This window comes from Buceros rhinoceros, unplaced genomic scaffold (genome assembly GCF_000710305.1).
Source record: "Buceros rhinoceros silvestris isolate BGI_N320 unplaced genomic scaffold, ASM71030v1 scaffold5449, whole genome shotgun sequence".
NCBI lineage: Eukaryota > Metazoa > Chordata > Aves > Bucerotiformes > Bucerotidae > Buceros > Buceros rhinoceros.
In genome coordinates, this window is record NW_010432052.1 from 110,802 (window position 1) to 138,478 (window position 27,677).

The window sequence follows — 27,677 nt, forward strand, 5'->3', positions numbered from 1 at the left end:
CTTTACATTAGGAAACTCTTCATAACCATCATATCCTTATCCATTACCGCCTCTTTCATTCCTTTCCTGTAGAAACATTTTTCACCAGTTCTTGGTTCTGTTCCCAGACATGCACCGTATTTAGGATGACAGACATGAAGCTGCAGCCTGTATTTGTGGGGTTTAATGTTGAGGTGTGATACGGACAGGTTTCTGCAGAGGGCAGTTCAGACCGGCTGTGAGCTGAATTTTCCTTCAGTGGTTCCTTGCCTTAGGCCTCCAAATGTCGGTATGGTCAGTCAGGGAGGTGAATGTAACGGAGAATACATGAGTAGCAATACAGCAGTGAAGGCCTTGATTTTATCCCATAATAAACCATTACCAAATAAGGAAATAATTGACTTAGGGTAAAATTATGTAGAAAAATCCAAACTCATTACAGGTACCTCTTAGAGAACTGAACTGGACTTCTACCTGCACCAACTCTTTTTAAGAAACATAAAACCTGTGCACAAATCGCTGGACTGACGCTTCCCCGCCTGCCAGGGACAGCTGAGTTTGGGACAGGGAAGGCAGCATGTTCCTATCGCTTGGTGTGTGTGGATTCCTCTTCCAAAAGCCAAAACACGTGTTTCCTGAGTTTGTGTTGCTTGTTGTGGGATCACTTCAGGACCCTACAAAGTGATTTTCCCCCTAGCAGTACATATCTTGCCCAGTTTGGGCACAGTTGTCACGTGAGAGCTTATTTAAAACCAAAAAACCCCCAAGAAACCAGAGTCAACAAACCTTAACTTTTTTTTTTTTGCTTTCTAAAGCTATCCCCAGAATTATTGTTGTGCTGGTTACGGTGCTGTAGGAGGTGTCCGATTCACACTGCTCTACGTTCTGACGAGGAAGCTGGTTGTACCCACCGCTCTGTAGCGGGCCCAGCGTAACTGGCTTGATGTCGTTGGTGCTCTACTAGATCTCTGCAGGGGTAAAGGCTGCCGCCCCTGAGGGCAGCTTGGTGAAGCCAGGCCAGCTGCTCTCAGGGGGCTGGGGCAGGAAGCGAGTGCTTCAGGTTACTGAACCGAGTCCTGCATCGGTGTCTTCTGGAAAAGGGTGGTACTAGGAGTGTTTTCATGTCAGGCCTCTGCAGCGTTATAACCCTTCTGGGGTAAAAAAGAAAAAAAAGTTTTTCACGTAATAAATACCCTCCAACTATTCATTAGCTTTTGCCATACTCTTTTTTTTTTCTCTTCCCACTGGAGACCTTAACCCACCTAACCCCAAATAGGTATTTTTTTCAGAGGTAGAGGCGGCAGAGGGCAGCCAGCCTTAAGCACAGCTTCACTGTTACTGTGGTGGCTTACAGCCAGTACGCAGCATGGCGTGGCTGAACATCTGTCCTCTATTAACTTAGTCGCAAATTCTTGAGACTGGGGAGGAGGGGGGGGAATCTTTCCATGCCCAGCAGGTAAAAAAATGAAGTATTTATTCTTCCCAAGAAGCAAAGCAGTTAAATAGCTTTTTCCGGCACATTACTTAAAATCTAGAAATGTGATGTGCAGTGACGGAGCTGTAACTGTTACTTCCATAACTCCCTTTTTTTTTTTTTTCCCCCCAACCCCAGTCGTACCCGGGACACGCTCTGTATGGTACTCTCTGAGAATTTAATACAGGTACTAGCTAAGGAAACTCCAAGCACGAACACAGGCACAAACTGCATGGAAAAAAGTGGTTTTCTGTACTTCTGTGAAATGTTGGTGCTGTGGGGTAGTACTTTCCACATTCCTGGTCTTTTTCCTTTACTTGCTACTACTTACAATTGTGTTGTGGTTTTAGGTGTGAAATAGCTTTTTTATTATTTTTTTAAGCAGTACCTGGTGCTACAGGCTTCGTTTATGCTTTTTAGTTCAGTTTGGGTATACAGCATATTATATTAAGTAACGGAAAAGCTGCTTTGCTAATTTGTGAATAAATGCATTTTTTAATGTAAAATTCCACATGAGAATACAGTCAAGACCACAACGATCACGTGAAGTAATGACGTAACAATCTCGGTAAACACGTTAGAGCCATTCCCGTTAACAAGACCTGCACTCGAGCTCTGTGGCTTGGTTCATTCCCTTTTTTTAGCAGCGAAGCAGCAGCAGCAGCTTGCCTTGGGCTGAACCCTGTGCAGCGGGTTAGAAAACACAAAGCTACTGCCACGGAGCAGTGCAGACAGTAACCGGTGCTCTGCTACCCGCACTGCAAACTGTCTTCTCCTCACCTGGCGGAGGAGGAGAATAGCTACACGGGGACAGCTCCTTCTGAGAGGGACAGCTCATGGCGGCATGGAAGACTCTACAGAAAAGTAATGTAATTTGCTGTCTGTCGTCTGGAAATCCATTTCAGCATTGCTCCGTACAGCACAAGAGCCCGTCCTCTCCTCGTCCAATCCCGTCAGGGCACCTTAGGAAAATATTCTATGTGGTTCTTTAAGCTTAAAATCCAGTTGTCTATTCAGGTTTGTTGCGTTTCATTATGGAGTGTGTCAGATAATCCCGTTGCTTTAACAAAACAAAACAAAAAAGTATTTTAAACTAGTCCAAAGGTACAGTCATGTGTTACTGTAATAAGGATCACAGTTTTAAGTGTGCTCCATTTTGGTTTCGCCATGGACATCTAATCTCTGTAACAATGTTGTATGTTTATTTAAAGTATATATATACACTTATATTAAATGTCAGATTTTTGCATTAATTAAGATTTTTTTAAACTTGAATATGAACTTTTGAGTACTTTATTTCAAAAAAAAAAAACCAAACCTAAACCCCAAGAAAAATCTTTCCTGGAGTGTTAAGTTTCAGAATTTAAGACTATATTTGTCAAATTTAAGTTCAAAATATATAGCTACCATTGTTTTCTGATACCGAATGTAAATATTTGTAAAAAGAAATTCTTTTGTATATTTTTGTGAAAATGTAGTTCCCCAAAAGGTACAAAAGATTTAATAAAAAAGTGCATTTATGTTACTGCTCAACACTTCATCATTATAGTAGCACTTACGCCTGGTCACGGTCACCTCCTGGGATGATTCTTTTGCAGAGTGACTCACAGGAACTTTCTCAGATGAGGTAATTACAAAGTATGGCCCGTAGTCAGATTCTTCAGAGGGGATTCATCCTCTCCATGTAAGTGAGAATGTGAAACCATTTCTTTTCAAGTGAAGTGGTGTTTAATTTTGTCGGCTTTTTATATGGAGCACAATACCATTAGTTGTTTAATTTGTTCCTGCTTGTGAAGCGTTTTTGTTCCCTTGTCTTTGTCTCTTCCCCATTTGAGGAAGTACTGGGGATATGGTGGCTGTCACATGGGAAAAACATCCAGAAGACAAACCCTTGACACTCCTTCTCCCTGTGAGAAGAAGAGTTCAGTCGCTATTTGCTAGGTCACCAGTACGTTGTACCAAACATCTGCTGAACAAAAAATACTTTCGGTGAGATCCCAACACAGCAGTGAGCCTTCTGAGGCCTCTGACAATACACCTACTTCTTCAACACACCGAATCTTCAGCGAAAAATACCACCCGAACAGAACACGCCATGTGCTTTGGAAGTTTTTAATGGAATTTAAAGTGAAACTTTTCTTACACAGACATTTTCTTACAGTGTAAAAAAAATGTAAAATTGCTCAAACTTACAAACTTGGAAAATTAGAGACATTTCAAGTATGCAATCATCCTCATTTTATGAAAACAATGTATATTCAAAGTTCAAAATGCATGAATTTTTCTAACATCCTCTGCCCCCGGTGGTTCATCTTCCTTTCCGCTACTGTCCAAGGGAGGCAAACTTCAGTCCCAAGTTGTATTGTAATCATTCACTGAGGGGAAGGAGAAAAACAATTCACGTAAGTAACAATCCTACCCCTCTGTAAAGACGACTTGAACTGACTGATTGGTGTCCTGCCCCTCTAATGATTTAGACCTTTGCAGATACGGTTAGTTGGAATGAAGGGCTCACGTGATTTGATCGTCTTTGAGACGGGGCCAATGACTGCAGCTGTGGTCAGCTTGCTACCAGTTCATGAAATCACAGACTGAGGAGAGGAAGGGGCTGTTCTGCCAGAAACACTCTGAGAAACAGCTGAACATTCTGTGGAAAAGGCAGCTTGAACCCAGGGAGAAACAACGGTGAAGAACTAACGCTGGACATTCAGCTGTATTCCAGTAAAACCTCAGTGAACACACGTATCCCGGCAGGAGTCCAGTGACCCTGCCCCATCCCAGCTACAGGGCACTTCCTTTCCAGGGTTACACCACAGTAGTTAACGTTTATACTACTGAAAACAAACACCGCAGGGTTCTTTCTGAAACAAAGATGCCTGTAACTGGTATCTTTCTTCACACGGTTTGCATTAGTCATCAACATGCCCATTAATCCGGTGAGTAAAATTACACCGGTGTCTTAAGTGGTGATACACACTCTAAACCTAACCGAGAAAACAGAAGTCTCTCACCTGGTTTGAGCTCGAGTCCACTTCAAGGCATGGCGTGGAGGTACCGCAACAGTGGGATGGTAAAAAGTGCAGTCTGGTCTGGTGCACTGGGTGTTAAACCTACAATGCTAATGTGAAACGAAGGCGTTTCAGAAGGGGCCACCGGAAGCTGGCGGTGTCAGCTCCTCCTCCAAGCCAACCCAGCACGTGTTCCATGCAAGTGTCTATTCCTGTGTGACCCATCTGACGACCGGTAACCGAATCAGCAGCTACCACGACCAGTGCCATCAGTTCACCAGTGCCGGGGAAAGCCTTGTTCAGAAATACCCACTAAGAGTTAGACGCTCCACAACTGCCACTGCGCCGACAGGTGGAGGTTCCTTTGCTTTTAAGGGTTTACAGAGTTCAGTTGATCCACGTGTACAGCTGAGCAGCGTGACCCAGCAGGATCTGAAAGGCGGAGGAAAAGCCAGAGCGTCTGGGAACAGAGCCCTGGAGACCCAGCGCGTGTCCGCACGGCTAGGGCTTGAAAAGCACAGAACCTACCCGCATAAGACTAGGCAGGGACACACTTCTACAGAACAGCAGTAGCCGAGTTACAAACTCGTGTACTATGTGAATTACATTCACGTACCCCAGGATAACTGGGCAATCTTTAAAGTTCTTGTATATTGCAGAACATCTGAATGAGTCTAGAGTCTGTAACTCATTCCCTATCTGGTATAGGGTACCAGATGTCCTCCTCTGCCGGGCAGATTTTCGACAAGTGCTATGGCTCTCTGCCTGTCTGAAACGCCCCAGAAGCATCTGGTAGAAAGATCATTTAAAAATACTACTTTTCAAATACTCTTAAGTCAGTGCTTTTGTGTATTCCATTTCTTAGCTAAATTTAAAGTTTGAAAAGTAAAAGCAAATAGTGTGAAGTGCTAGTGACACTACTTGACCCAAAGTAACATATTTCAAGTACCTTTCCAGAAAGGAAGGGAAGAGTAGGAGATAATTCTTACCTTTGGGTGGTAAAATGGACATTCCATTTTCTTACAAGCAGGAAAAAACTTGCACCGTAGACTACTGGAGGATATAGATGGTGTGGGGGGTGGTACTAACAGCAGAAAAGAAAAGAACAGAAACTGAGCCTGGATCAGAATAAATTGCTTTTTTAATACAGTTCCACACAAATATATCAATCCTTCTGCAAGAAAATTTTCTAACAAACACACCAAAGTTCTGCAAGAAGTGTGGGAAGCCTGTCACAGTGCACTAAGTGGGGTAGAACAAGACTATCAGGTAATCATTAGCCTCGGTTCCTCACCATTCCAGCACAGAAGGTGCCGTGGTCATGACAATGCTTCCAGCAAACTAAGCAGAGACGCCGGGAGGCAGAGAAATTTAGAGAGCAGCCAGCCTGCGGAGTTTAAGGTAAGTAAGTGGACTGAAAAGCGCAGGCAGAGCACTTTCCAGGAACAGAGAGCAGCTGCTGGAAGTGACACAGGAGGTGAGCCCGTAGTACTCTGCCTTCTGGGTAAGGAACAAAACTGCATCGTGCTACGACTAAGGGCTAGACCCCTTCCAAAAGACCGTGACTTCAGTGGAGTAAAGGCCCTCCACTGTGGCCCCGTGCAAAGGCTCAGGAATACCAGCCCGTAACCCAAACACGGCCATGGCTTTCCCTGGGTAACCTCTTCCCTGAAAATCATCTCAGCATTACATACAGTTAACTCCTACAGTGCCATTAGAGAACAAAATGTTTATACAAAGACAGAAACCTGTTTTCAGTCAGTGCCACAAGCCCTTGGTACAACGTGTGTCCGATTTAAGAACCAAGTCTGAGTCACACGGCTATGCTGGCTGCTCCCTCCAGACGAAGGGAATACTTGTGCGAGCCGCCACTTTGGCCTGGCATAGATTTCACATGGACTCTTGCATAAAAGCATTCAGGGATTTTTCTGAAAATGGGTTTTGCAGTAACACTTGATTGTTATTCATCTACCATTAAGATGTCAAAAAAACCCCCAACAACCAAACAACAAAACGTCTTTTCACCACTGTCAGTTTCTGCTTCCAAAAATACTGTTTTCCCTTCAGACTGTCGTTTAAAGCTCATAAAAATGAGAAGTGCTCACCTGGTTTAGGAGACGGATGGGGTGTTCGTCGACTGGCATGGGTGTAAGGACAGTCTGGCTTAGTGCACTTTGCGTCGTATTTACAGTTTGGATGGATGAACAAGCATTTATCAGCAAATTTGCAGTTAGGAAAAGCTCTGATGGAAAAGAAATGGAGTCATAAGCCTGTACTCGGAGAAAAGTCCCCGCTCAGCCGCTGCGCCTGAAAACAGCGTATCACAGAAAGCCAGAACTAAGCAGGGCTTGCACGTGAGCGTGCGTTCCTCCCAAAGCAGGGCGGGCAGGCGAGGGGGACCAGCTGTACACGCGTTCCCCCGGGTCAGTCTGGACATGCAGTCACCGATCTGCCTCTCACCCAGTGGAGCTCAAGCTAAGAGACGTCAGTCACTTGCAGTGTGCAGTGCGGAGCAGCAACGGCACTGTGAACTCAGACCTCCGCACTGAGGGGCAGACAAGTCCCTAGGTCGGATTTATAAAGAAAACGCAAAATGTCTGACTAAATGAAGCTCCCTAATCTGGTAAGACTTATCTCAGAACAGAAATTGTTTTTCTAGGCTCTTGCTGCTTGTGGAAGAGAAGTCAAAGGTGCAGTGCACATTCTGGAGTTACCCTTGGCTTTCAAATAAAAAGTAATTAAAATCACTGCACTGCTATGTACTGAACCTGAACACGTTCAACAGCATTCTGACAGCTAGCAGAGGAGTGCCTTGTTCTAGGAAGACACCAATTCCCACATCTCTAAGAACACCAGCCTGTTACGCTAAACTATGCTTTCACCTGCACGTGACTCTACTTTCTAAAAACACCCCTGTATTCTGACACACGGTACACGAGAGGAAAACAAGAAACTGCAGCGTGATCATTTAGCTCCAGTCCTACCCTAACAGACTTACAACACCTTGCAATATTTACTAACGCAGGAGGGAAATTCATAGCACTGAAATAAAAGTAACACGTCCAGTGGATGAGCTTCGCACCACTCACTTGCAAGGTAGCGTGGGGTGATGGTACACACACTCATCGCCATTTTTACAGGCAGGCCAGTACTTGCAGCGCTCAAGCACCTTCTCTTGTTTTTGCAGCACATTTAACTGTTCCATATCCACTAGGAAGAAGGGAAAAAAGAGCAAAAAAACAGCACAGGACCTTTATGATTCTGTATGCAATCTGGCACACCCAGTACAGCATAACTGAAATTCACAGTATTTCCCAGTCTCTCTCTTTTTAACTCAGTTCTTATCGAGAACTCTATTAATCGTGACAGTACAAATTTATGTACAAGCATATTATCTGAAGAAAATTTCCAAGACTACACAGTGAAAGAAGTCATAATGTATCAGGTGACAGCTGCCTTTTGGTGATAAGAGATCAAACTTGCACTGTCTACAAGCAAAATAAATTCAGTTTCTTCAAATCCAAACTGAGGTGTGAAATTTTGTCCAGGTCTTGATCAGACACAACAAAGATTGTTCAACTGACCCTGAGTTATGACTGTTCTGCTGAGCCATGTGTTGGAAACAGCTATGCTTCCTTTCCCCGAGATACTTTAGGCTCTAGAAAATTATTTCAAGAGATGAAGTAAAAAAATCCATTCTTACAGCAATCGGGTAAGATTTATTACTATGGGGGCACACACTGAAAAAGAACCACTTTCATGTAATTTCCTCGGATAGGTTCAGTTACCCGAACCCAGACTCCAATCTAAAAAGTATTTTCAGAAATGCCAAGCCAAACATCCAATACCTTCCCTACTCTTACAGGAAGCCGCGACTCTGAATTTCTCCTATTTAACGTTATTTGCAAAACCTCATTCTACAGTTTCAGGCAGTTCAGCACATACATGCACTGCTGTCTTGTCTTGCCAGCTCTGCCTAAACCTTTGGCTTTTCAAAGCCTTCCACCACTGCTAGACTGACCTCTCTGATGTTACTAGGGACACACCTGATCCAGGCGTCATGCGTGCCACTGCACTCCAAGCCGAATAACGCTGTCCTATGGTAAAGCCTCACTGCTCGTGCGAATCCCTTCCACACTGATCTGATCCCATGTGAAATTCAGTCCAGCCCGTGCTGCTTCTGGCTAACACAGCTGATCAAGTCGGAATCCCTAACAGAGGTACAACTGTGCCAGCAACACTCTCCCGTACCAGATAGCTGTAGTCAGGAGCATGAAAGAGACTGTACTAGTAAAACCACGCATTTCCAAGGGTAATACTCTAATACATATTTCACAGTACTAGTAAAAAACATGCCAGTGGTGATAAAACACCCCTGTCTTCTTTAAGACTGCCTGATATGAGTAGTACTTCTGCAGCCAGTGGGTCTGAAAGGACATGGACGCTTCTCCCCCATGTTCTCATAATTACATTTATACATTCACATTTACATCTGGATCCATGAAATTTAACGAGTTCTCTGCAGGGCACCAAACACTATTCCTCGTTTAGAAGGAGATCTGGACACACTGCTACCATGGAAAATAAAGGTCTTTATAAAAAACCAACCAAACAAAAAATCCAAGAATGACCTTAAGGCAAGTATTCAACAGGTCTACGACAAAACAATATCCTCTGTATTTTTCATCACCGTGTCAGTGTTCTAAACAATTCAAACATATGCTTCAGCAAGTGACTTCTCATGTTATTCAAAAGGGATCCTGAACCTTACTGAACCTTCAAGCGAAATCACACTCTTTAAATTCTACTTTTGGAGACTCTAGCAACTCGACCCTACCAACACCTTACACTTACCAGGCTCCTCTTGATATCACAGATATAGACAGAAACATTAATACTATGTGATGTATTTTTTAAAGTTCAAGGCACAGCAAATCTCCTGTCCATCAGCATGGGACAAATGGCAATGGGCCAACCAGAAGTGCAGATTTCTGGCGACAAAGACAAATTACATTTTCAAAAGAAGAAACCCAAATTTCACCAACCCTGAGATGTGTGGAAAATTACCTACGTGCCATATTGCTCTAGTTTACCAAGATGCGGGATTCTAAAGATAGGGTCCCAATGAACTACAGTTTCATTTCACACCACATTACGTTAGATCCTTGGTAAGAATAATTACCATCACAGCTCTCCAGCTGCCTGGTCACGACTTGCATCTGCTGTGCTTGAAGGCCTTTCAACCCTCTGCCGGCAGACATATTTTGGGTAACTGGCCTTAATCCTTCAGTTATACACATATCGTCCTCTTCTTGATCAGAAAGGTATCCAGGTGGGCTGGGCACACCGTCCAGCGTCACAATGAACTTGGGACTAGCAGGCTTCTCTGGCTGTGCAAGTTGATCTCTATCAATCAAAGAAAGAAATATAGTAAAAATAGGTTTTCTGACTCAAAACGTTTGAGTAAAGGTGAGCTGCACTAGTAACTAAAAGTAGTTCAAGCTGATTTATGGAGAGTCACTCAAGAACAAACCTTCTTTTAATACTAGTAATAATGTACTTCAATCAACGGTTTGCCTTCTGGTCTCCCTGAAGCACTAATAAAAATCCAGCTTTCAATGGCACAGAGCAGAGAATTCGGCAGGTACATTTCAGTTCGGCCTTCTGTTCAACAGACAGATCCAAAAGCTTGTTTACAGATGCAAGTAAATAAAGTGATTAATCTTTTGAGGAATTTACAATTTTGAGACCAAAAAAGGGAGGGTAAATATATTCTTGAGATCACAAACCTTTTAACACACAAAACACGTGTCTCCTTGAAAATACTGAGCAGCGCTTTCTGCAACAAGTCGGGGTAAAAGGTGGTTTTAGGATCAGGAAGAGAGAACTGACATACTGACACTAAGCTCAAACTCTGATGCGCAGCCTGATGGAAAGACCAGCCTAGCCTAGCACCCTGTATCTGACCGTAGTCACTGTGGATAAACGAGGGAGTATAAGAACAGGGCACGCATACGCTTTCTCCACTACTCCACTGTCCCACCCATCTCACCCACAGGATTTCCTGAATGGCATACGGTTATAAATATTTGGAAATGCACTACCCAGTTCTCATCTTTGACAAACAGTATAAACTTTCGGTATAAACGTTGCTTCTCTATGGCAACTACACTGCAGAGTGCCTTTAAGAGAAACAAACAATACATTAAAAACAACTTTCAAGTTCGAGTGGTCAGAAATTGACCTATTCACCTGCAAAAATTTCCCACTCTCCCATAGGGCAGTCACTGTGACACTGGGAGGTTACCCTTTAGGGGTTTTTTGGTTCATTGTTGGTTTTATTTTTCATTAACACAGGCTGTTTAAAAACGCTCATGGGCAGGAAACAAGTTTCTCAAACACAGCAGCCCACAGTGATGAAGTACAACACGTTGTTCTGAGCATTAACAGGTAAGATACATAAAACTATTTGGTAGTGGGAACTATCAAGGCCTTTAACAGGTTAAGAAAATGACTGTGCACTGGCCGTTGTTTCTTTGGGGAAAGGAAAAATATCCACAACACATCATTTAAACTTCTCTTGGCCAAACTCCCCAGTAAGAGCCCTTAAACCCCTTGTCTCACACACCACTTCACCATTTGTTGGCTTAAAGGTACTGAGCTACCTGCGCACAGAACGTGCCCCACCAGAGAGGGCTCAGGATCCTCCGTACTCAACACTGCGTTAAAAGACATTTCTTAAGAAATGCACTCTCAGGGTGAAAGAGGTGTTAAACTAAAGTCAATTTAAGCGAAATCATTACTTAACTAAGATGACAGAAATCACAACAGCCATGACAAAAAAGAGTAGCATTTTTCAGCACCCCCTTCTTCTTTCTGGCAAATCAAAGATATGCTCAAGCTACAATTGACCCTGGGAATTATTTTCCACTTAGAAGGATTGCTGTGAGGTTTTTTTGCCCTTTTTTTTTTGTCTTCTAATCAATGTCAGTTTATTTTCCATGATTCACAGATCCTGACTGGACTGACAAAGCCCAAGTATGACCAAACAATCCCATCTAAACCACAAACAAGCATTCTGACTAGTAACAGTCCTAAACGAAGTAACTTTATACCGTGTCTGTATTAGACGTCCTGAGAGTACTCGTATTGCATCTGCAGCCCGCTTCCCCAGCTGCTGATTCTGCAGCACTATTTCCTCGGATAACTTGGGCTTCTTCAGGATAAATGACCTAGTATCTGTGTGGACCATAGCTTCTGCATCATAGTAATCTGAATTGGGAGAAAAATTACATAGGGAGAAAAATAAGGTTGTAGTTGTACAGCATATTTGTTAATATCAATTTACATTGCTGCTACGCTCATTTTATTTTGTTTTAATATCTTATTAGTAGCTTCCAGAAAACATTTTTACTTCCTCGCTTATCTCACAGAAGTGGATCAAAAGGAGCCACAGGCCTTACAAGGCCAGACCAGGAAACTCTGTTACTGGAATGGCTGTGTGAAACACCACTGAAAGGGCTCCACACATCCCCAAAACCTCTTAGGCTCTGAACACCTACTGACGCAATGCTTTTAATCTGTGGAGAGGTAGAAACTAGCAAATACTAGAAATCACTATAATTACTTGAAAAGCAAATTATATCTTAACATTCACTGACCAGTTTTCAATTTGAAAACTAGCTATTTCTATTTAGGCATAACATATCACAATTTAACCTTGAGTCACTTGCAAGGAATCTTCAATCACAGGATCAATCCGGAGGCGAGAAGAGAGCTCCTTTTGTTCAGCTCCTAATAAAAACAGGAATTAGAAGCATATTTTACTGCATGTCAGAATGAAACTACGAAGACCTGAAGCATACTAATTCCTTTCATAAAATAACAACCACCACCACCTCCACACTCCTAACAAAAACAAGCCATTCTCATTGCTACGAATCCCTTTCTCATTGTTTCAGAAACAGTTACAAGTTTTCTCCAACCAAATGCCATGGCAAAATCTGCATTCTCAAAGACTCCAGGCTGTCCCATGTTCACTGCTCAGTACAAACTCATTCACATCTCTGTGTACATGGCAGCTTACAGAGACCAGGTTCGTCCTGCTGATGTGTAGAGGTGTTCACTATTCAGAGACCACACGCACAGGAAAGCAGCTAACTACAAAGGACTACTGTATGGTCTTCTTCAAAGAGCTGGAACAGAGTAGCACTCTACTACATTTGAATTACAGCTGAAAAAAAAATATTTTGCTTTCTGTAGGTTTCCTAAGCAAGCTGTAATTTCCATTTCAATGGCAAAAGTTTAGTGTAAATATTTTCTGTACGTTAATTCAAAGACTGATAAAGCTGCTTCTTATGTACTTCACAAATACAATTTCAATTGTTTTATGTTGGAAGAAAGATTCAAAATACACCTATATGAGAAACAAGAGACTGGAAAAATAGATTTTTTTTTTTAATAACAAATGTTTACCATTCCAACAATGACTGTGAGCTGATGTAAAAGATATTAATCAATCCAAATTTTACCCAACCATCTAAATACCTACACACTTAGCAAGAGTAAACTGACTTCTTACAAAAGTGAAAAGATACTTTGATTGCTCTTAAATGTGGCATTTTTCTTCAGGAGTCTTATAACAGAAGTAAAACCAAAGCTTACTGTTCACACAGTTATGCTGGTTATCAGCAGTCCTGTAACAGCAAATGCAGCACTCCAGTAGTAACACACACACAAAAAAACCACATTAGAACTATTTGTGTGGTGACAATATCTTGGAAAGAATCTTTCAATACTTCATATGCTGCAAAATTATTCCAAATGTAGAGTATCTAAGCTCTGTCACATAAACTGTATGATAGAATTACTTCAACAAGATGTTAAAGGAAAAATGCAAAGGGTGAAGAAAAGTTATCCCAGTACAAATGGGTGTATTTGCTTACTGCATTTGCTCATGCAAAATTTGCCTCAGTCATGCGCCAGATTGCTGTACTACCCTCTGCTTCCCGATTAATTCCTCTGAGGCTCTGTGTGTGTGTGTGCATATACATGTATCTCCGTTACTGACATGCTTTAGAATGAAGCCATGCTTCTTGGGCATTTCCACATGCAACATTTTGATGATGACTTAAACATTAGAAGTGTCTCTTTTCTCTGCTCAGCTGGTTGTAAAATGACGTTCCCTGGTATAAATTTTTAAAGAACGTTATCGGATGACCTTGAATTCCTTCAACTGTCTGCTCCTTTGGCTCTTCTACTTGAAGCTGAGAACTGAGAGCAGGCAGTCTGTTTTGCACATGGATTACTTCTAACTGAGATTCTCCTGGGCTAATTCGAGTTCTTGGTGCAACTGGAACAGTCTGTTTCTGTGGAACTTAAATAATGAGATAATGGTAAATCATTTACATATAACCTAATCACACAACAGTATTATTTTTACATACAGCACTAAAATCACTCAAATTCCTGCATGCACACACACACAAACCCCCAAAATCCCAAGCATGTCTCTGCAAAAATCGTCCTTAGCTACCTGCAAAATTCATAGTGAAAGCACATTCATGCATGTGCACAGAGCACCCTAACAGTGGCACCTCAGAACATCTTCTTGTAAGGCAAAACAGCGTGAGAAGGATTAGGGTGACATCAGCAAAGTATTCATTCATCCCTTCTACACATAATTCATGTGGTACGTACTCATGTTATTTAAATCACTTTTCATTCCACCTTTCATCTAAACCATCGTGGATTACCAGTGTGCACTTTTCATATGGTGCCAGCTACCCTATGCTAAGGTGCTTGAGAACATAAAACTCAGTAACAGCAGAATCATAGACTCATTTAGTCCGGAAAAGATCCTTAAGCTCATTGAGTTCAAAATCTTACAGTGACAAGTCCACCACTAAACCACATCCTTAAGCACTGCATCTACACATCTTTTAAACACCTCCAGGGATGGTGACTCAACCACTGCCCAGGGCAGCCTGTTTCAATGCTTCACAACCCTTTCAACGAAGAAATTTTTCCTGATATCCTGCCTAAACCTCCCCTGGCACAAGTTGAGGACATTCCTTCTTGACCTATCACTAGTTACTAGGAGAAGAGGCTGACATCCACCTCGCTACAACCTCTTTTCAGGTAGCTGTAGCACAGAATTTGAGGGTAGCAGGACAACACGTTGCCTTCTTTACCTGGCTTCTCCTAAGACCGTCAGAACAGGTTGTTTAAAAGATAAGCATATTCTTCATTGGCTGATTATCACATCAGCACTCAACTTCTGAAAGATACCACTTAGTACTCGATTTGTCATTTACAACCTTACCACCTTTACCTGTGCATTTCAAAATAGCTTATTTCATATACCATTAAAAATACTTAAAAATATACATGAGATATTAGCTCTGAAGTGGAAGAACCTGCATGATACTTCACATGAAAATCACAGATCACCTCTGTATTAAGCCACAAAGTGGTGCTTTTTGGTCTCTTCACTGAAATACTCATGTTGGTAAATCAAACTGCAAGATCAACATTACTACAAAGCAATAGTTTTAATTAATTTTAAAATTTTCTCTATTTCCTGCCGTACTGCTACGTACACAGGAAAGAGCTCCCTGCATCACTTCAAAGTACTACTATTTCCTGTGTTGCAGCTTTTTCCACCGTAAATACTCCTTGCTGGATAGCTGGCATCAGAACTTAGGCGTATCTGTGCTCCTACCTCTTTTCTTAACAAACTGCTCATTCTGCTTACCATCTTGAATGAAGACAAGCTTTTATTCTTCAGGAGGCACTTACATTATTTACATTATTAATGAAGAAGCATCATTTTCTTTTAGAAGTTCATTTACTGTATGAAACATATTTTGCAAGTAGCCAAGCAATTCAGTAGTTTAATAGAACTATTACTAGTTAATTCTCCTTCAATTCTGAGTTTGGCAACCATACAATTTGTTCTGTTTCAAAATCAGGTCATCCTATAGCCCACTTTTAACATGCTTAGACATCTCCTCCAATTCAAGAGCCTTTGAATACAGAAAACCCCATACACTGCCTTTAGATCTACTTTAGCATAACCTTGACAATACAAGTAGCGACAAGAAAACAGGGAAAAAGTTGACAACGACGATTTTATAAATAAGTTATTGTAGAAGGAAAATATGTGTCTCTTACATTTAGTTTGCAGGTTTTGAGAACGAGCAGGCAAGAGGTTTTGGATAGCTTTCAGTCCTTGCCAGATGGCCTACAAGTTGGGGTAGCTTAGTGAATGCTCCTTCCCTGGCTATGTGCAATGCTTCCTGCCGACAGCACAAGGCTTAGTACCACCCAGTGAAGTGAAAGCGCAAGAGGTAACAGCTGGATTTTCCCTTCTTCAGCAGAAGTCTCTCATAGCTAGGAGAACTGAATGCCTACACATAGGCAACCACTCAGTTGCTCTAACAACTGCAACCCAATACTTAAAACCACCGAACTAAAATTGCAGCCTCACTGCTTAATAAAACATATGCTGATATTTCAATCGGTATGTTGCTTCTTATTTTGCAATTCTATTATCTATACGCAGTACATTTTGAAGGAGGGAAGAGAGTGCAGAAAGGGAAAAAAGAGCAACCAATTAGCTCAAACAACCTGCCTAATACTGAACACTTTCTGCCTGGCAACTACAAACTTCATAAAAGTTCTGGCACTTCCATTTTGTCTCTGTACACTTTACAGATTTACTATCTTGATTAATATATTTTAAGCAACTCTTTCCTCTCTCGTTTATGCTTTCATAATTCATCACTGAAGATTAATGTAATTAATGTAACTAGTTAATGTTCACAGTATAATGGAAAATCCCTTATGTGTATCACTGACATGAGCTATTCTATTTACCATTTCCTTTTATCTCCAAAGGCTATCTGTAGCTTGAATTTATAAAACAGGGCTTGGAAATAATATAGCTTACACAAAGAAAAATAAGGCTGATTACCAGTGGAATAATTGGTTGTTTTTGTGACAGATTCCTGTGCTTCAGAGATTGCTTTCAGTATTAAATTCTTATTGGCCTGTTTTGAAGGTGGCAATGAAGGTCTAGGAGAGAGAAGGAAAAAAAATTGTACATTAATTGCAACAGCAACTTTATCCCTGTTAAAGACAGGTATTTCAAAAGGTTAACACAGTTACGCAGAACACTGATAGAAATCATCATCTAAAATAATTTTAAATGTATTTGTTTTCAGCTTGTTAATCTTTTCTCCAGTGGATGGGGATCCACAAAATGCTCTGAAAAATGGAAGTCCAGAGGCAGGATTTCGCCTCTCAGCTTATGTTGCTATAGAATCACGCCACATCTGAAAGGCACAAATTCTGCCACTCATTTCCTCCTACCTTTCTCCCTCGCATGGGTTTATTTTGGTACTAATAATAGTGCAGCTGCCCTGGGGAGTCAGCTGCAGCTGGAAACTGACCCTATCAAAAGCATAACAGTTGCAAAAAAACCTTTCTGTTTTCCTTTGAACACTAACATATGGAAGTTAAATCAGATAAGTGTGCTGTGGTGCTGAAGATAAATTCAGTAAAGTGTACTAGCTTAAAATAAACCTTATACAAGCTAGCACTGCAGATCAGTAGAACAATCTCTTCCACAGTTTAAATGTTCTTCCTCTTGTTGAAAATCAGTTAAAACTGCTGATAAACTTTGGCTGACACCTGACATACAGACAGAACTAGGGAGCAGAAAAAAAAGGAAAAACCTCTCAAGTCTCTGGAAAAGTTAAAATCGCCTTAAAGAACAAGTGATAATTGGTTTGAAAACTATTCCCAAAACAAAAGCAAAGCAAGTAAAACTCCTGGATAATTACTTTACCACATTAAACACCTTCCCTGAAATACGCCAGCATTAATATTCTTTTGCCAGTAAACTTTAACCAAGTAGTATAAAATTTTGCATTCCGTTGCAGCTCACACACAGTGATAAAAACAGGTTGCAAAATCAGAGGAAAAAAGGTGGTATCAACAGATACCTCACCCACAGAGCTATAAGATTGTACAAAAAAATACAAAAGCAGCTTATTGAATTCAGTCTGTCAATTTTCAAAACTGCAAACGGTTTTCCCCAACTTCCACTTTCAAAGTTTTTGTTCATTAAATTCATTCTGGAAACCATACAGAATCACTGAGATCTTAAGTACCTTCTTTCTGGCTTTGCAGGTACAGACACACTGCTGGAGATGCTTCCTGTTCGCAATCCGTAGTCTTCCTCCTCCTCCTCATCTTCGCCATCATTACAGAACTTTTTCACTTTGACTACTGAGCTTACAACAGGCAACCGTCTCTTCCTGGAGCTTTCTTCCTACAACAGAAAGAGCAGCCAAAACAATTCATTTAGCATAAAACGTGTCAAGCCAGCAAAGACAATATTGCAATTCAACCTAGAGCCAGAAGATGGAGAACTTCCACTCAAGTTGCATGAGTCTAGGACTACTGTACTGTCCGCAGAAACAAGTGACAGCACTAGAGAATATGAAAATCAAGCATATTTACACTAAAACATCTCATTAAAAATATAACTGCAAATAACATTTAGAAAAGGAGAAGAAAAAAGACTAAAGTACAGACAATTTATCCAACATCTACAGAAAAAGCAGGGTTTTCCACAGAAATTCATACTGCCCTTCAAGATGTACCTGTGGAAAGTCTGATAAAGTGGAATCAATATGAATGACTTTCTCCTCTGTATCAACTTTAATTTCAGATTACTGTAATGATTAATTTCTAGCAAGCTGAAATACTCCAAAGGACACTAAGCTATGCAGAGCCAGGATGGTCCAGTTTAGGCAGTACAAAGTCCCTGTTCTGACACTGCCACTCACCACCACCACCACAGTGCATGTGGTAGTGACAAATTTAAATGTGAGGCTGCATGAAAGCATATGAAAAAGCACACATCAGTAATTCCTGTAGGAATCAGCACAGAACTACACAAGAGCACAATGAGGCACCTGCATGCCAGGTTTGTACACAGTACCTTTAAATGTTTCTATATCCTCTGAGGAGAAATAAATATCCTACAGGGTGGACCTGGACTACACCTATACAGAAGATTCTGTATACCTAAAGAAATCACCTTTTTAAAGGTAAAACTTCCCAAAGCACTAGAACTTCTCAGAGAAAACACAATACATCAAAGGTCCACAATTCTAATAAAGCTCCTGAAATAGCTCTCTTCTGGAGAGACTATTATACATTAAATAGTAATAGAAGAAAATTATCACAAGACCTTTTTCTAATACTTCCAAGGAAAGATGTGACTGTCATTCATCAATGACTTACGGACAGCCTTAAACAAATCACTTTCTCACTATATTCTCATTCTCACTTCCCCATCTTAAAAAACAAAGACATCAGCACAAATCTTCATAAAGCGTTCTAGATTTCCAAATAAAATGTGTTGTCCTTTATACAGAGCTAAGTAATGGCAAAGACAGGGAACTACATAAGCAGTAACAAACACAGATGCACCTGGAATACAGGGTCTGTAGAATTCCTGCTTCATTGCGACATTAGCAACCATAACAATCTTCATTCCTCTCTCAAAGGGCTCTTAACTGATTCATACGGATAGTCTTAAAACTATCAGCTAGGACTATCACCCTGCCTGGCTTAGTCTGGCCTCCAAAGCAGGCAGAGCAGCAATCACCTTCTAGTCTGTCCTAGTATAACACCCATCCCACAGAATTCTTTAATGCCACGGTTCTAAATAGGATAATAATACTGCTACTACTAAGCTTTAGAGACTAATGCATATGTAGAATAGGTATGAATAAAGAGCATCCCAAAAATAATGATTTACAAAACTATATAAAGCTGGATATTTACAGAGCACTTACAGAAGATCAGGTTGTTCCAATGATCTAGTGATGAAGACTATTATTTCTGACTCATCACGTGCATCACAACAATGTGCCAAGCTATTAGTTGAACTCAGGATGGCACAAAGGTGTACTAGCCAACTCTGAGATGCAGCAACCTGTCAGGTGATGGTATCATGGACCCAAAGAATGAAATCCCAAACCTACTGGTATCAGTGACAGAAGTCCTACGATTTTTCTGAAGTCAAGAAGTACTATATACTGGGAGTGTACACAGCAATTTAGGTTTCCTAGCAAGTGTAAAACGCTGCAGTAGTTTAGATTGCACTAACCTCACTGCCTACTTTACCGGCACTAAGTTTGGAGGTGGGTCTGTAACTTTCTGCTAAGCTGCCAAAAGCTCCTGGATCGCACAGCTGGCCTGCTTCCAAAGACCTGCAGCTTTGCGTGTCTAACTGCCGACTCCCCTGTAAGTTGCCCTGTTGTGACGATCTGTGCACATGTGTATTGCCATCTGCACCCCTACTAGCTGGTGGTCGATAGATTTCAGCGGAAGGACGAGAAGAACCATAAGTTACAGTTACAATAGGTTTCTTCCGTGACAAAGGATTCTCCTGCACGAAGTTTAGGTCTTCATCAATTAGATCATCTGGTTCAGGTTTAATGTCAATTACAGCTTCAGAAGGTGACAATTCCCTCAAAGGCTTGACTGTAGATGTTAAACGGGATGCAGAACCATCTTCACAAGACTGCCTGGTAAAATAAGAAATTGCCAACTATTAACTCATCTCCAAATAAGGTTCTGGAAAATCTTCCCCAGCAGGGAAGAATCATTAAGGTATTTTTGGTTATATAAATCTAATGCACTGATGGCTATTTGTAGTTCAATTAATCTAAGTCCACCTGTTGATTAAAGAAACGGAACTGAATTCCTGATTTTTTTTTTAATGCAATAAATTGTAGCAATTCTTTACTCTTCAAAACTACCTTGATCTTTCCAAGTATCTCCACTCTTCAGAATGGCTACTACAGTCACAAAAATACTAATGTCTGAAAGTGTATTCCTAAGTAACCAGAAGCTTTACCGTGAAGCAGCGTTCCTTTGCTCCTGTGAACTAGTTGAAACTCTTGAGTCATTTCTTTCAGTCCGAGTGCTGGAAACTGTGAGAGGTGGCACGGTATCTTCTCGCCTCCTCTCATCACTCACACATGAAGTGCTTTTGCTGGAAGGAAGGTTGGTCTCAAAGATGCTAGATTCTGAAGATTTTACACTAGTTGGTTCTGTGGAGAGAGGCACCTTTCATTTTTACATCAAAGCACAGCAATACAGATTTTGCAATAAATGTAGCTAAGAAACTGCAAACAAGACATTGTGCAGGTCTGAAGACACAAGCTGAAAGCTATTTCACCTGAAAACATCAGCAAGCAACACCCAGAAATAAATACTGGACTCAGAAATAAAATCTCAAAATATAAAACCGTTTTCTAAAGAGTCAGGACCCAAACAACCATATAAATTGAAAATTCAGAAAACAGTCATCTAAGATATTTTTTGAACCTCGTTAGACATTCAATGCTACACAAAAAAAATAAACCTACTTTCACCGAAAATAAATTTTCTTACTTACCAGTAGTCACAGATCGCAGCTTATCCAAAACACCATGGAGCCTGAAATAGATGGAGGACAGGGAAGGAAGCAAAAGAGAAAAAGGAGAAATAAAATAACCGATATTCAGAATAATCATCTTTCAGAAACGAGATGCCTTCCCCCCCTTATAACAAGCACCTCATTTATCTAAGATTTCACTTTCCATCAGCTGACATGTATTTAATCTCAAAAGGGAGGCTTTAAGTACCTTGCCCCCAGCGCGATGTCACACGTGCAGGTATGGTGTTCATCACATCATCTACTTTTGTCATTTAGTTGGTTTACCTAATTAAAGCCAGTACTTTCCACTCTTTCACTACAATCAATGGTGTGAGACAGGCATCTTCAAAAGGGGTGATTCAAAAAAATCTATGTTAGAAGCCTAAAGTATAGCTGAAAAATTCACTTCCTATGTGAAACTTTAATTACACAGCAGAGTTAAACATAATTCTAAATACAAACCTAAAGACTATATAATTCACAGCACTTAACATACTCAGGATTCTTCCAGCGTGCTTTGCATGTACTAACAATATTCTTTAAGACATGTTGGTGAGAAAAAACATTAAAGGTAACAAATTTGCCTGTGAAAAAGGCACCATGCTGAAGCAATACAGAAAACCAAAAGGCTATAAAACAATAAGGCCATTTAAAAATAAACACACATTACATTGAGAGAGAAAAAAAAAATCCCAACACGTAAATGCTATCCTACTTGGAATTCAAACCTGATCACGGCCATCTTCGTAATTATACTGGATATTAGAAAAGAGTTAAGGAACAAAACCGTATTGAAACTGGGCAAAGTCAAGCTGCATGTGAGGCTTATACTCACCTTGTGAGTTTTCACTAGAACACTCCTGAAAGTTTCATTAACTGAGCTCTGCTGATGCGTATCAGTTTTCACACTGACCTCCGGATAACTGTGACCTGACACTTGGTTCAGAGTAAGCAGTCCTAGCCAACCAGCAGGACTGCCAGAACTGCTGCCACAGAATTGCTGTGACACTTCTGCCAGATGACCCCACGTTAGCAGCTACAGAGACAAACCATGGAAGGCAGGCCTTGTTGAGTACTGGAGTTAGCCAGAGGCCCAATGCTTCAGAATGTAAACATTCTGGGTTGCCTTTAGAAGAAATAAAAGCATATAAAATTCCCAACTGCAATGTTATTTAACTTTTTTTCCCACCAGTCCTCTTGGAGCTTATTGGACAGGTTTCATCTTGTCGTCTGTTCCATCATTTATTTAACCAATGCCTACATTGTCACCTGATAAACTGACACTGAATTTGCATTTGTAAGCAAACATGGATCCTGAATTGAGATTAACAGATTCACTACATTTGGAATTTAAGCAGGTGTCAAAACCAGCAGGAGGTATAATACCTACATATAGCTGATATCCAGTTCTAAATACATATATTTTAAAAAAAATAATATACTGGTCTCACCTGGCTGATGAAATTTGCTTTCTCTACAGCTTTATTATCTTTTAATGAAGTTTCACTTTCATTTACAAAGCCAAAAAAGTGTTTTCTGCTACATATTACTGTAGCTTCTTACTGTACTGTACTGTTACTTCTTACTGTATATCAGGATTTAGTCAAAACCCCAGTCCTGGAGTTACCCTCATCCACTTGTAAACCTCACTAATTTGTCTTGAGTCCCAAAACTCCTATTGAGAAAGACAACTGCACGACTTACTGATACAGTGAACCTGAAAGGTTTGCCTAGCAGGCCACAAGACAGAACAAAGAATGTAAATGTCTGTGTACTTTTTTTTAAAAAAAAAAGGAGTGCATGTTTAATGGCACACCTTTCTTACAATTTTGACAAATGCTGGGAAAAAAATGAAAACTTTGAAAGCAAACTCAAATTGTATCCATACAAATAACACTGCCAATTGGAAATCCATCAGTTTAAATAGTTAATACAGTGAACTGTAATAGCTGGAACTGATGTTCACTTTTTGTCAATGTTTATGGTTTCATAACATACTCAACTTCTAAAATGTTTCACTCTGCTATTTAATTGCATAAAAGCTCCTAACCAAATAAAAGGGAACCTGACTAATCACACAGAGGAAATACTGAAAGTGAATGTAATCAGTCAGTATGAAAATTTCAAAGGAAGCAAACTGAAAAAGCAGAAAAAATGTAGTATTTCTGTAATCCATACAAAACAAAATAATGTTCCTTAAAACTGTATTAGATCAGAGACTCAGAAGTAAGATTAACTTGAAAAATATACAACTCTGAGAGCAAGAAAAATCTCTGGAGTGAAATACCTGTTTGGATACTCTGAAACATGGAGTTAACTAAAAGTCTATACTGTAAGCCAAATTCAGTATTAGAAAATGCACGAGAAATATAATGGCTAAGGCTGTCATGCAGCATAGTATAAATCAGTCCACACTGTCAGGAGTTAAGAAAAAGTTCATCTGTTGCTGCTTTGTCCTGCTCTCAGTAATTCTGGGGTTCTGCTTTTGTTTTGTAGAGCTGGAGTGGTAATAAACAGCCCGGGAGGTGGGAATACCTCAGCATTTGGTGCTAAGCCTTCTCAAAGACGGCATACAGAATTAGATCCACTGCTCATCTGTCCTGATATAGTAATTCCCAGGCACAGCAGCAACCTCAAGCACTATTAGCATAAAAGAAGTTTGTCTTTGAAGAACAATTTTACATCCAATATAGTGACTAGTGTTTTGCAGGAAATTTCACACTTCATTCAAAAACTTGACTGGACTTATAGGCAAGGAGAGCATATAAGCCCTCCAGTCCTTTACTACTTAAATTATCACTGCAATAGCCTACCTGTTGACAGACTAAAAATAATTTACTTATTAGACCCACAAAGTAGAAGTTTTGATTCATGTAAATTACACAATGGGAAGATAAGTGACTTCTTAAACTCTCAGGTTTCACTTATAGAAAGCAGTCCTGATTACCGGTAAGAAGTGTGACAAGTAGCTTACAAACATACCAGACAGTAAACCTGACAGTATTGTTTCCAAGGAAAAGGGAAAGGTCTTCTGTCATCTGCTCCTGACTCTTCTTATTTGCCACCATAACCATAATATAATCAGGGAGCTCTTCATCTAATAGAAAGAGAGAAATACGTTGGTTTTAAGTATAATAAATCATAAAAGACACAGCAAACTTCCTTAAACATGTCGCCAGCATTCTTTTTCCAGTTTTACTGTAAGACTCTGCAGGCAGAGGGTTAGGTACGCAAATTAACAAGACTTCCATTTCCACTGAGGTTCAATACAAGTTTCAGCTATGAGTGAGGAATAAAAAACTGCCAACTTCACAAGAACATAAGCTGAAAATAAGAGCAAAGTATTTAGAAAAGTGAGTAAATAAAACACAAAAAAGACAAGATAAAAGAAAGACACTCTGCTGCCTATATCCTCTTACTCAAACACTAACCATCTACAATTTTCATCACTTCAAATATTGCCAAATACAGCACCTTATCCTTGTCACATTTCCTTTAGTTATAAAGGCCAAACAGGTATATACCCCTCTCTGATTCATTCATTAAACAAATCAAAACTGTATTAACTAACTTCCAAATTTTTCATCTACAAAAGAACCACAAAACCCATCAACTCCGAGAGTCTGATTCTCTACCTCCCTAACACACTGAATTTCATACACAGTGAGGAATCCATTCCCATGCTGGACTGCTCACACAGGGTACACCTACTTGTTGGGAAGGATAGGAAGATGCTCAGAATCTGACACTAATACATTGCGGGTTTGGTATGTGGCTCTTTACTGCGGCCTAGTTCTGATCTGGTCTGAAGGACCGCATGGCGCTTTTGTTACTCGAGGGTGTTAGGTACGCTTCCGGAGCGCATATTTCAATTTAGTTTAATCAAAACACCTCATGCTCTCCAATACCACTCCACGGCACGAACATAACAATAGTAAGTGAAGATAGCTGGCAAATCCACCTCAAACCATGAGTTCGAACCAAGTCTGTATATACCTGTACACACCTTGTTAAAAAGACCTGAAAAATCAAGTCTGAAACACAAATAAAAATAACAGTTAAAGAAATTGTCTTTCTATGTACCCTGGAAACAATTCATCTGTGCCCTAGACTACAGACATAACATTCATACGTTGCACCTGCACTCCACTATCACTATTCAAGCACTCCAGCATGGCATATTCTAAGCTCTAACTTTTTTTTTTCTTTGGGGGGGGAGGTGTTATTTATCTATTTATTTAATGTAAACTACAAGTTGAACAAAATGGATGGATATCCAGATCTAGGAAATTAGAACTGATTTTTTCTGGCCATGCTACTTTTGAACCTGTACAGTTCTTCAGGTGATTCCACATACAATAAAGCAAAAAGAAGATACTTAAGTATAGATCATAAGTTAGCGCAATTACCTGTAACAGTATGACAGAAGAAAGAAATAAAGAAAACGTCTGCTTCACTCACTGACTGTGTTGGCTTATACCAACTTAAATTTGTATGCAGAACTACAGCCTTCTGAAAATTTTGATAGTTCATTAATGTGTAACTGTCTTTGCTTCATAGATAGGAATTTTTCCTTTGCAAGTTCTACACTACAAATAAGTTTCAACATGTCTTCTTGTAGAGACTTTCTGAAAAACCTAGCAGTTATAGAAAGAAACAAAGGCATGGTTCTTGCACAGAGAGGCTAGAATGATGGAGAACTGGTTTTTACCAGTTAGCTAAAAGAAGAAAAACATTACTTGAAAAGTTGGCCAAAATTCTCTAGTCAAGAAAAGAAACCTGGAAAATGACAAAAATTTTGAAACTGGTTTAAAAAACAAAAAAGAAGCCAAGGGAAGTCAAACTTGGAGATACGAAGATATTTAAAGATGTTCAGAAGCTAACTAAGAAGAAAGTGCAGACATTGTACGGTGATCTTAGGAACTGCCTTCTTAATACAGGAAACAGAAAGAAAAGAAAAACAGGGAAAGAATAATCAGCCATAGCTGAAATCAAAGATTACCAGCATTCTACCAGCAGCTTGGTATTAGAGATAAAGAAGATTTTTTTCAGAAATGCAGGAAAAAGCAGACAAAGAGTCAAGGACTAAGAAACTGAAACCTGGAATGAATAAAATATATATATATAAAAAAAAAAGTTACTGAAAACAACACCTTTTGAGATGGTGAAAAAAGACAACCTTACAAGTAAAAAATTCTAAACATGGTTCCTTGGCACCTTGCTGAGTTCTGAATGTCAGCTGGTTGGTAACTCTATTCTATGAAGTCAATATATTTTGATTTCATAAACACAAATAGCCTCCTTTAAATAGGAAATAAGATTAATTCAAGATCAAACTACAACCTTTGAACTTGGTCCTGCAACTCACAGGATCTCTGAACTATACACTCAATTCCTTTCCTCCACATGAAATCCAAGAAGTATCACAGACAACAACAAAGCACTTGCAGGACTGAGGTATTTCCTTCTAGTAGAATACTGTGCTGTTACCAGCTTTTACTGCAGTACAAAACCAGCTGCTCTTAAGTGCAATACCTATTTAATCCTGGATTCGGGAAAAAACCCAAAGCACCACAGACATTCACACTGCTCAGTTCTTTCACCTCACAATTCAGAAAAAAAAACTTCACCCTGCCTCTAAAATTCAGTAACATGTTTCATCAACATCAGCTTAATGTAGCACTTAGCCTTCTCCTCAACAGTCAAGCTCTTACATTTTATAGAGTTGTCCTACATAATGTTTCCGCCATGGCCTTTCCACCTCCTAAAACGGTCAGCCTACGTCCTTCCTCCCAATTTTGACGAATGTCTCATCCTGAATTCAAAAGGCTGCTGAAAAGATGCCTAAGAAAGACTCCATCTCAAAGTGGTTACAGGTAACGGTTATATTTGCAAAGATCTTGCTTTATGCGATGTCCCTCCTTGTGCTTCAAAGAAACTTCCTTAATTATTCACAGACACATCAGTGTTTGCTTGTTTTTCTTTCAAATCCTTTGCCACTATTTCTCCTGGGAAGATGAGACTGTTAGCCTTCTCAGCTACTTCCTTTTAGTTCTTCATGTACCGATGTCCATGTACTGCACCCTCTTATGCTTAGACTATGCATATTTTGTGAAGTATGTCCAGCACTTCAGGTAATTCATCTCATGCTTAAGCCTTCTGTATGCAGTGACACAAGTAATAAAAAGTAAACATGCTGTTCTATTAAATAGCTGATTGCTTCCTATCTAACAATGAACCTAAACAAGACTGCTAAACACAAGATAAAACTTACCAACATAAGCCCCCAGCTCCTGCAACTTTCCTTTTATAGCACCCTAAAAAATAATGAAATAGCATTTAAGAGATGGAGCAACAAAGTATTTCTAACTGCAAAACGGTGGGAGGCTTAGCAAAGTTTTTCTCATTAAATGTTTGAACATGTTGGTTTAACATGTTACTCCTCCTGTTCTCCACTGCTCACGATCAAAACGTTTTAACGGTAAGGGACCAGGCAACAGAACAGCCAGAACTGCCAGAATTCTCACACACTCTACCGTATTTCCCATACACCAGTTCCTGGTGATACCAAACATCCTCCAAGTCCCAGCTGTCTTTTTTTAAGCAGAGACCATCAGGGCTCATAAGGTACAAAGAAAACCAATCCTGGATGGTTTCATAAAAGGTCATTCCCGGGAAAACAAAAAAACCCCAAACCAACCAAACAAAA

The 27,677-nt window shown here is 40.2% G+C and overlaps 1 protein-coding gene across 1 annotated transcript; it reads right to left on the reverse strand.

The window, feature by feature from the left end:
* Positions 1–3,551: 3,551 nt before the first annotated feature.
* ZC3H14 (zinc finger CCCH-type containing 14) lies at positions 3,552–27,280 on the reverse strand. Its single transcript, XM_010143632.1, has 16 exons — positions 27,243–27,280; positions 23,951–24,065; positions 20,948–20,988; positions 20,405–20,600; positions 19,652–20,072; positions 17,640–17,800; positions 16,439–16,539; positions 13,682–13,837; positions 12,181–12,255; positions 11,577–11,733; positions 9,644–9,867; positions 7,551–7,671; positions 6,567–6,703; positions 5,451–5,545; positions 4,465–4,571; positions 3,552–3,828 (listed from the first exon to the last, which is right to left on the reverse strand). Exons 2-16 carry the CDS (start codon positions 24,040–24,042, stop codon positions 3,822–3,824), a joined length of 2,091 nt encoding a protein of 696 aa, XP_010141934.1. The 5' UTR covers positions 24,043–24,065; positions 27,243–27,280; the 3' UTR covers positions 3,552–3,821.
* Positions 27,281–27,677: the final 397 nt, after the last annotated feature.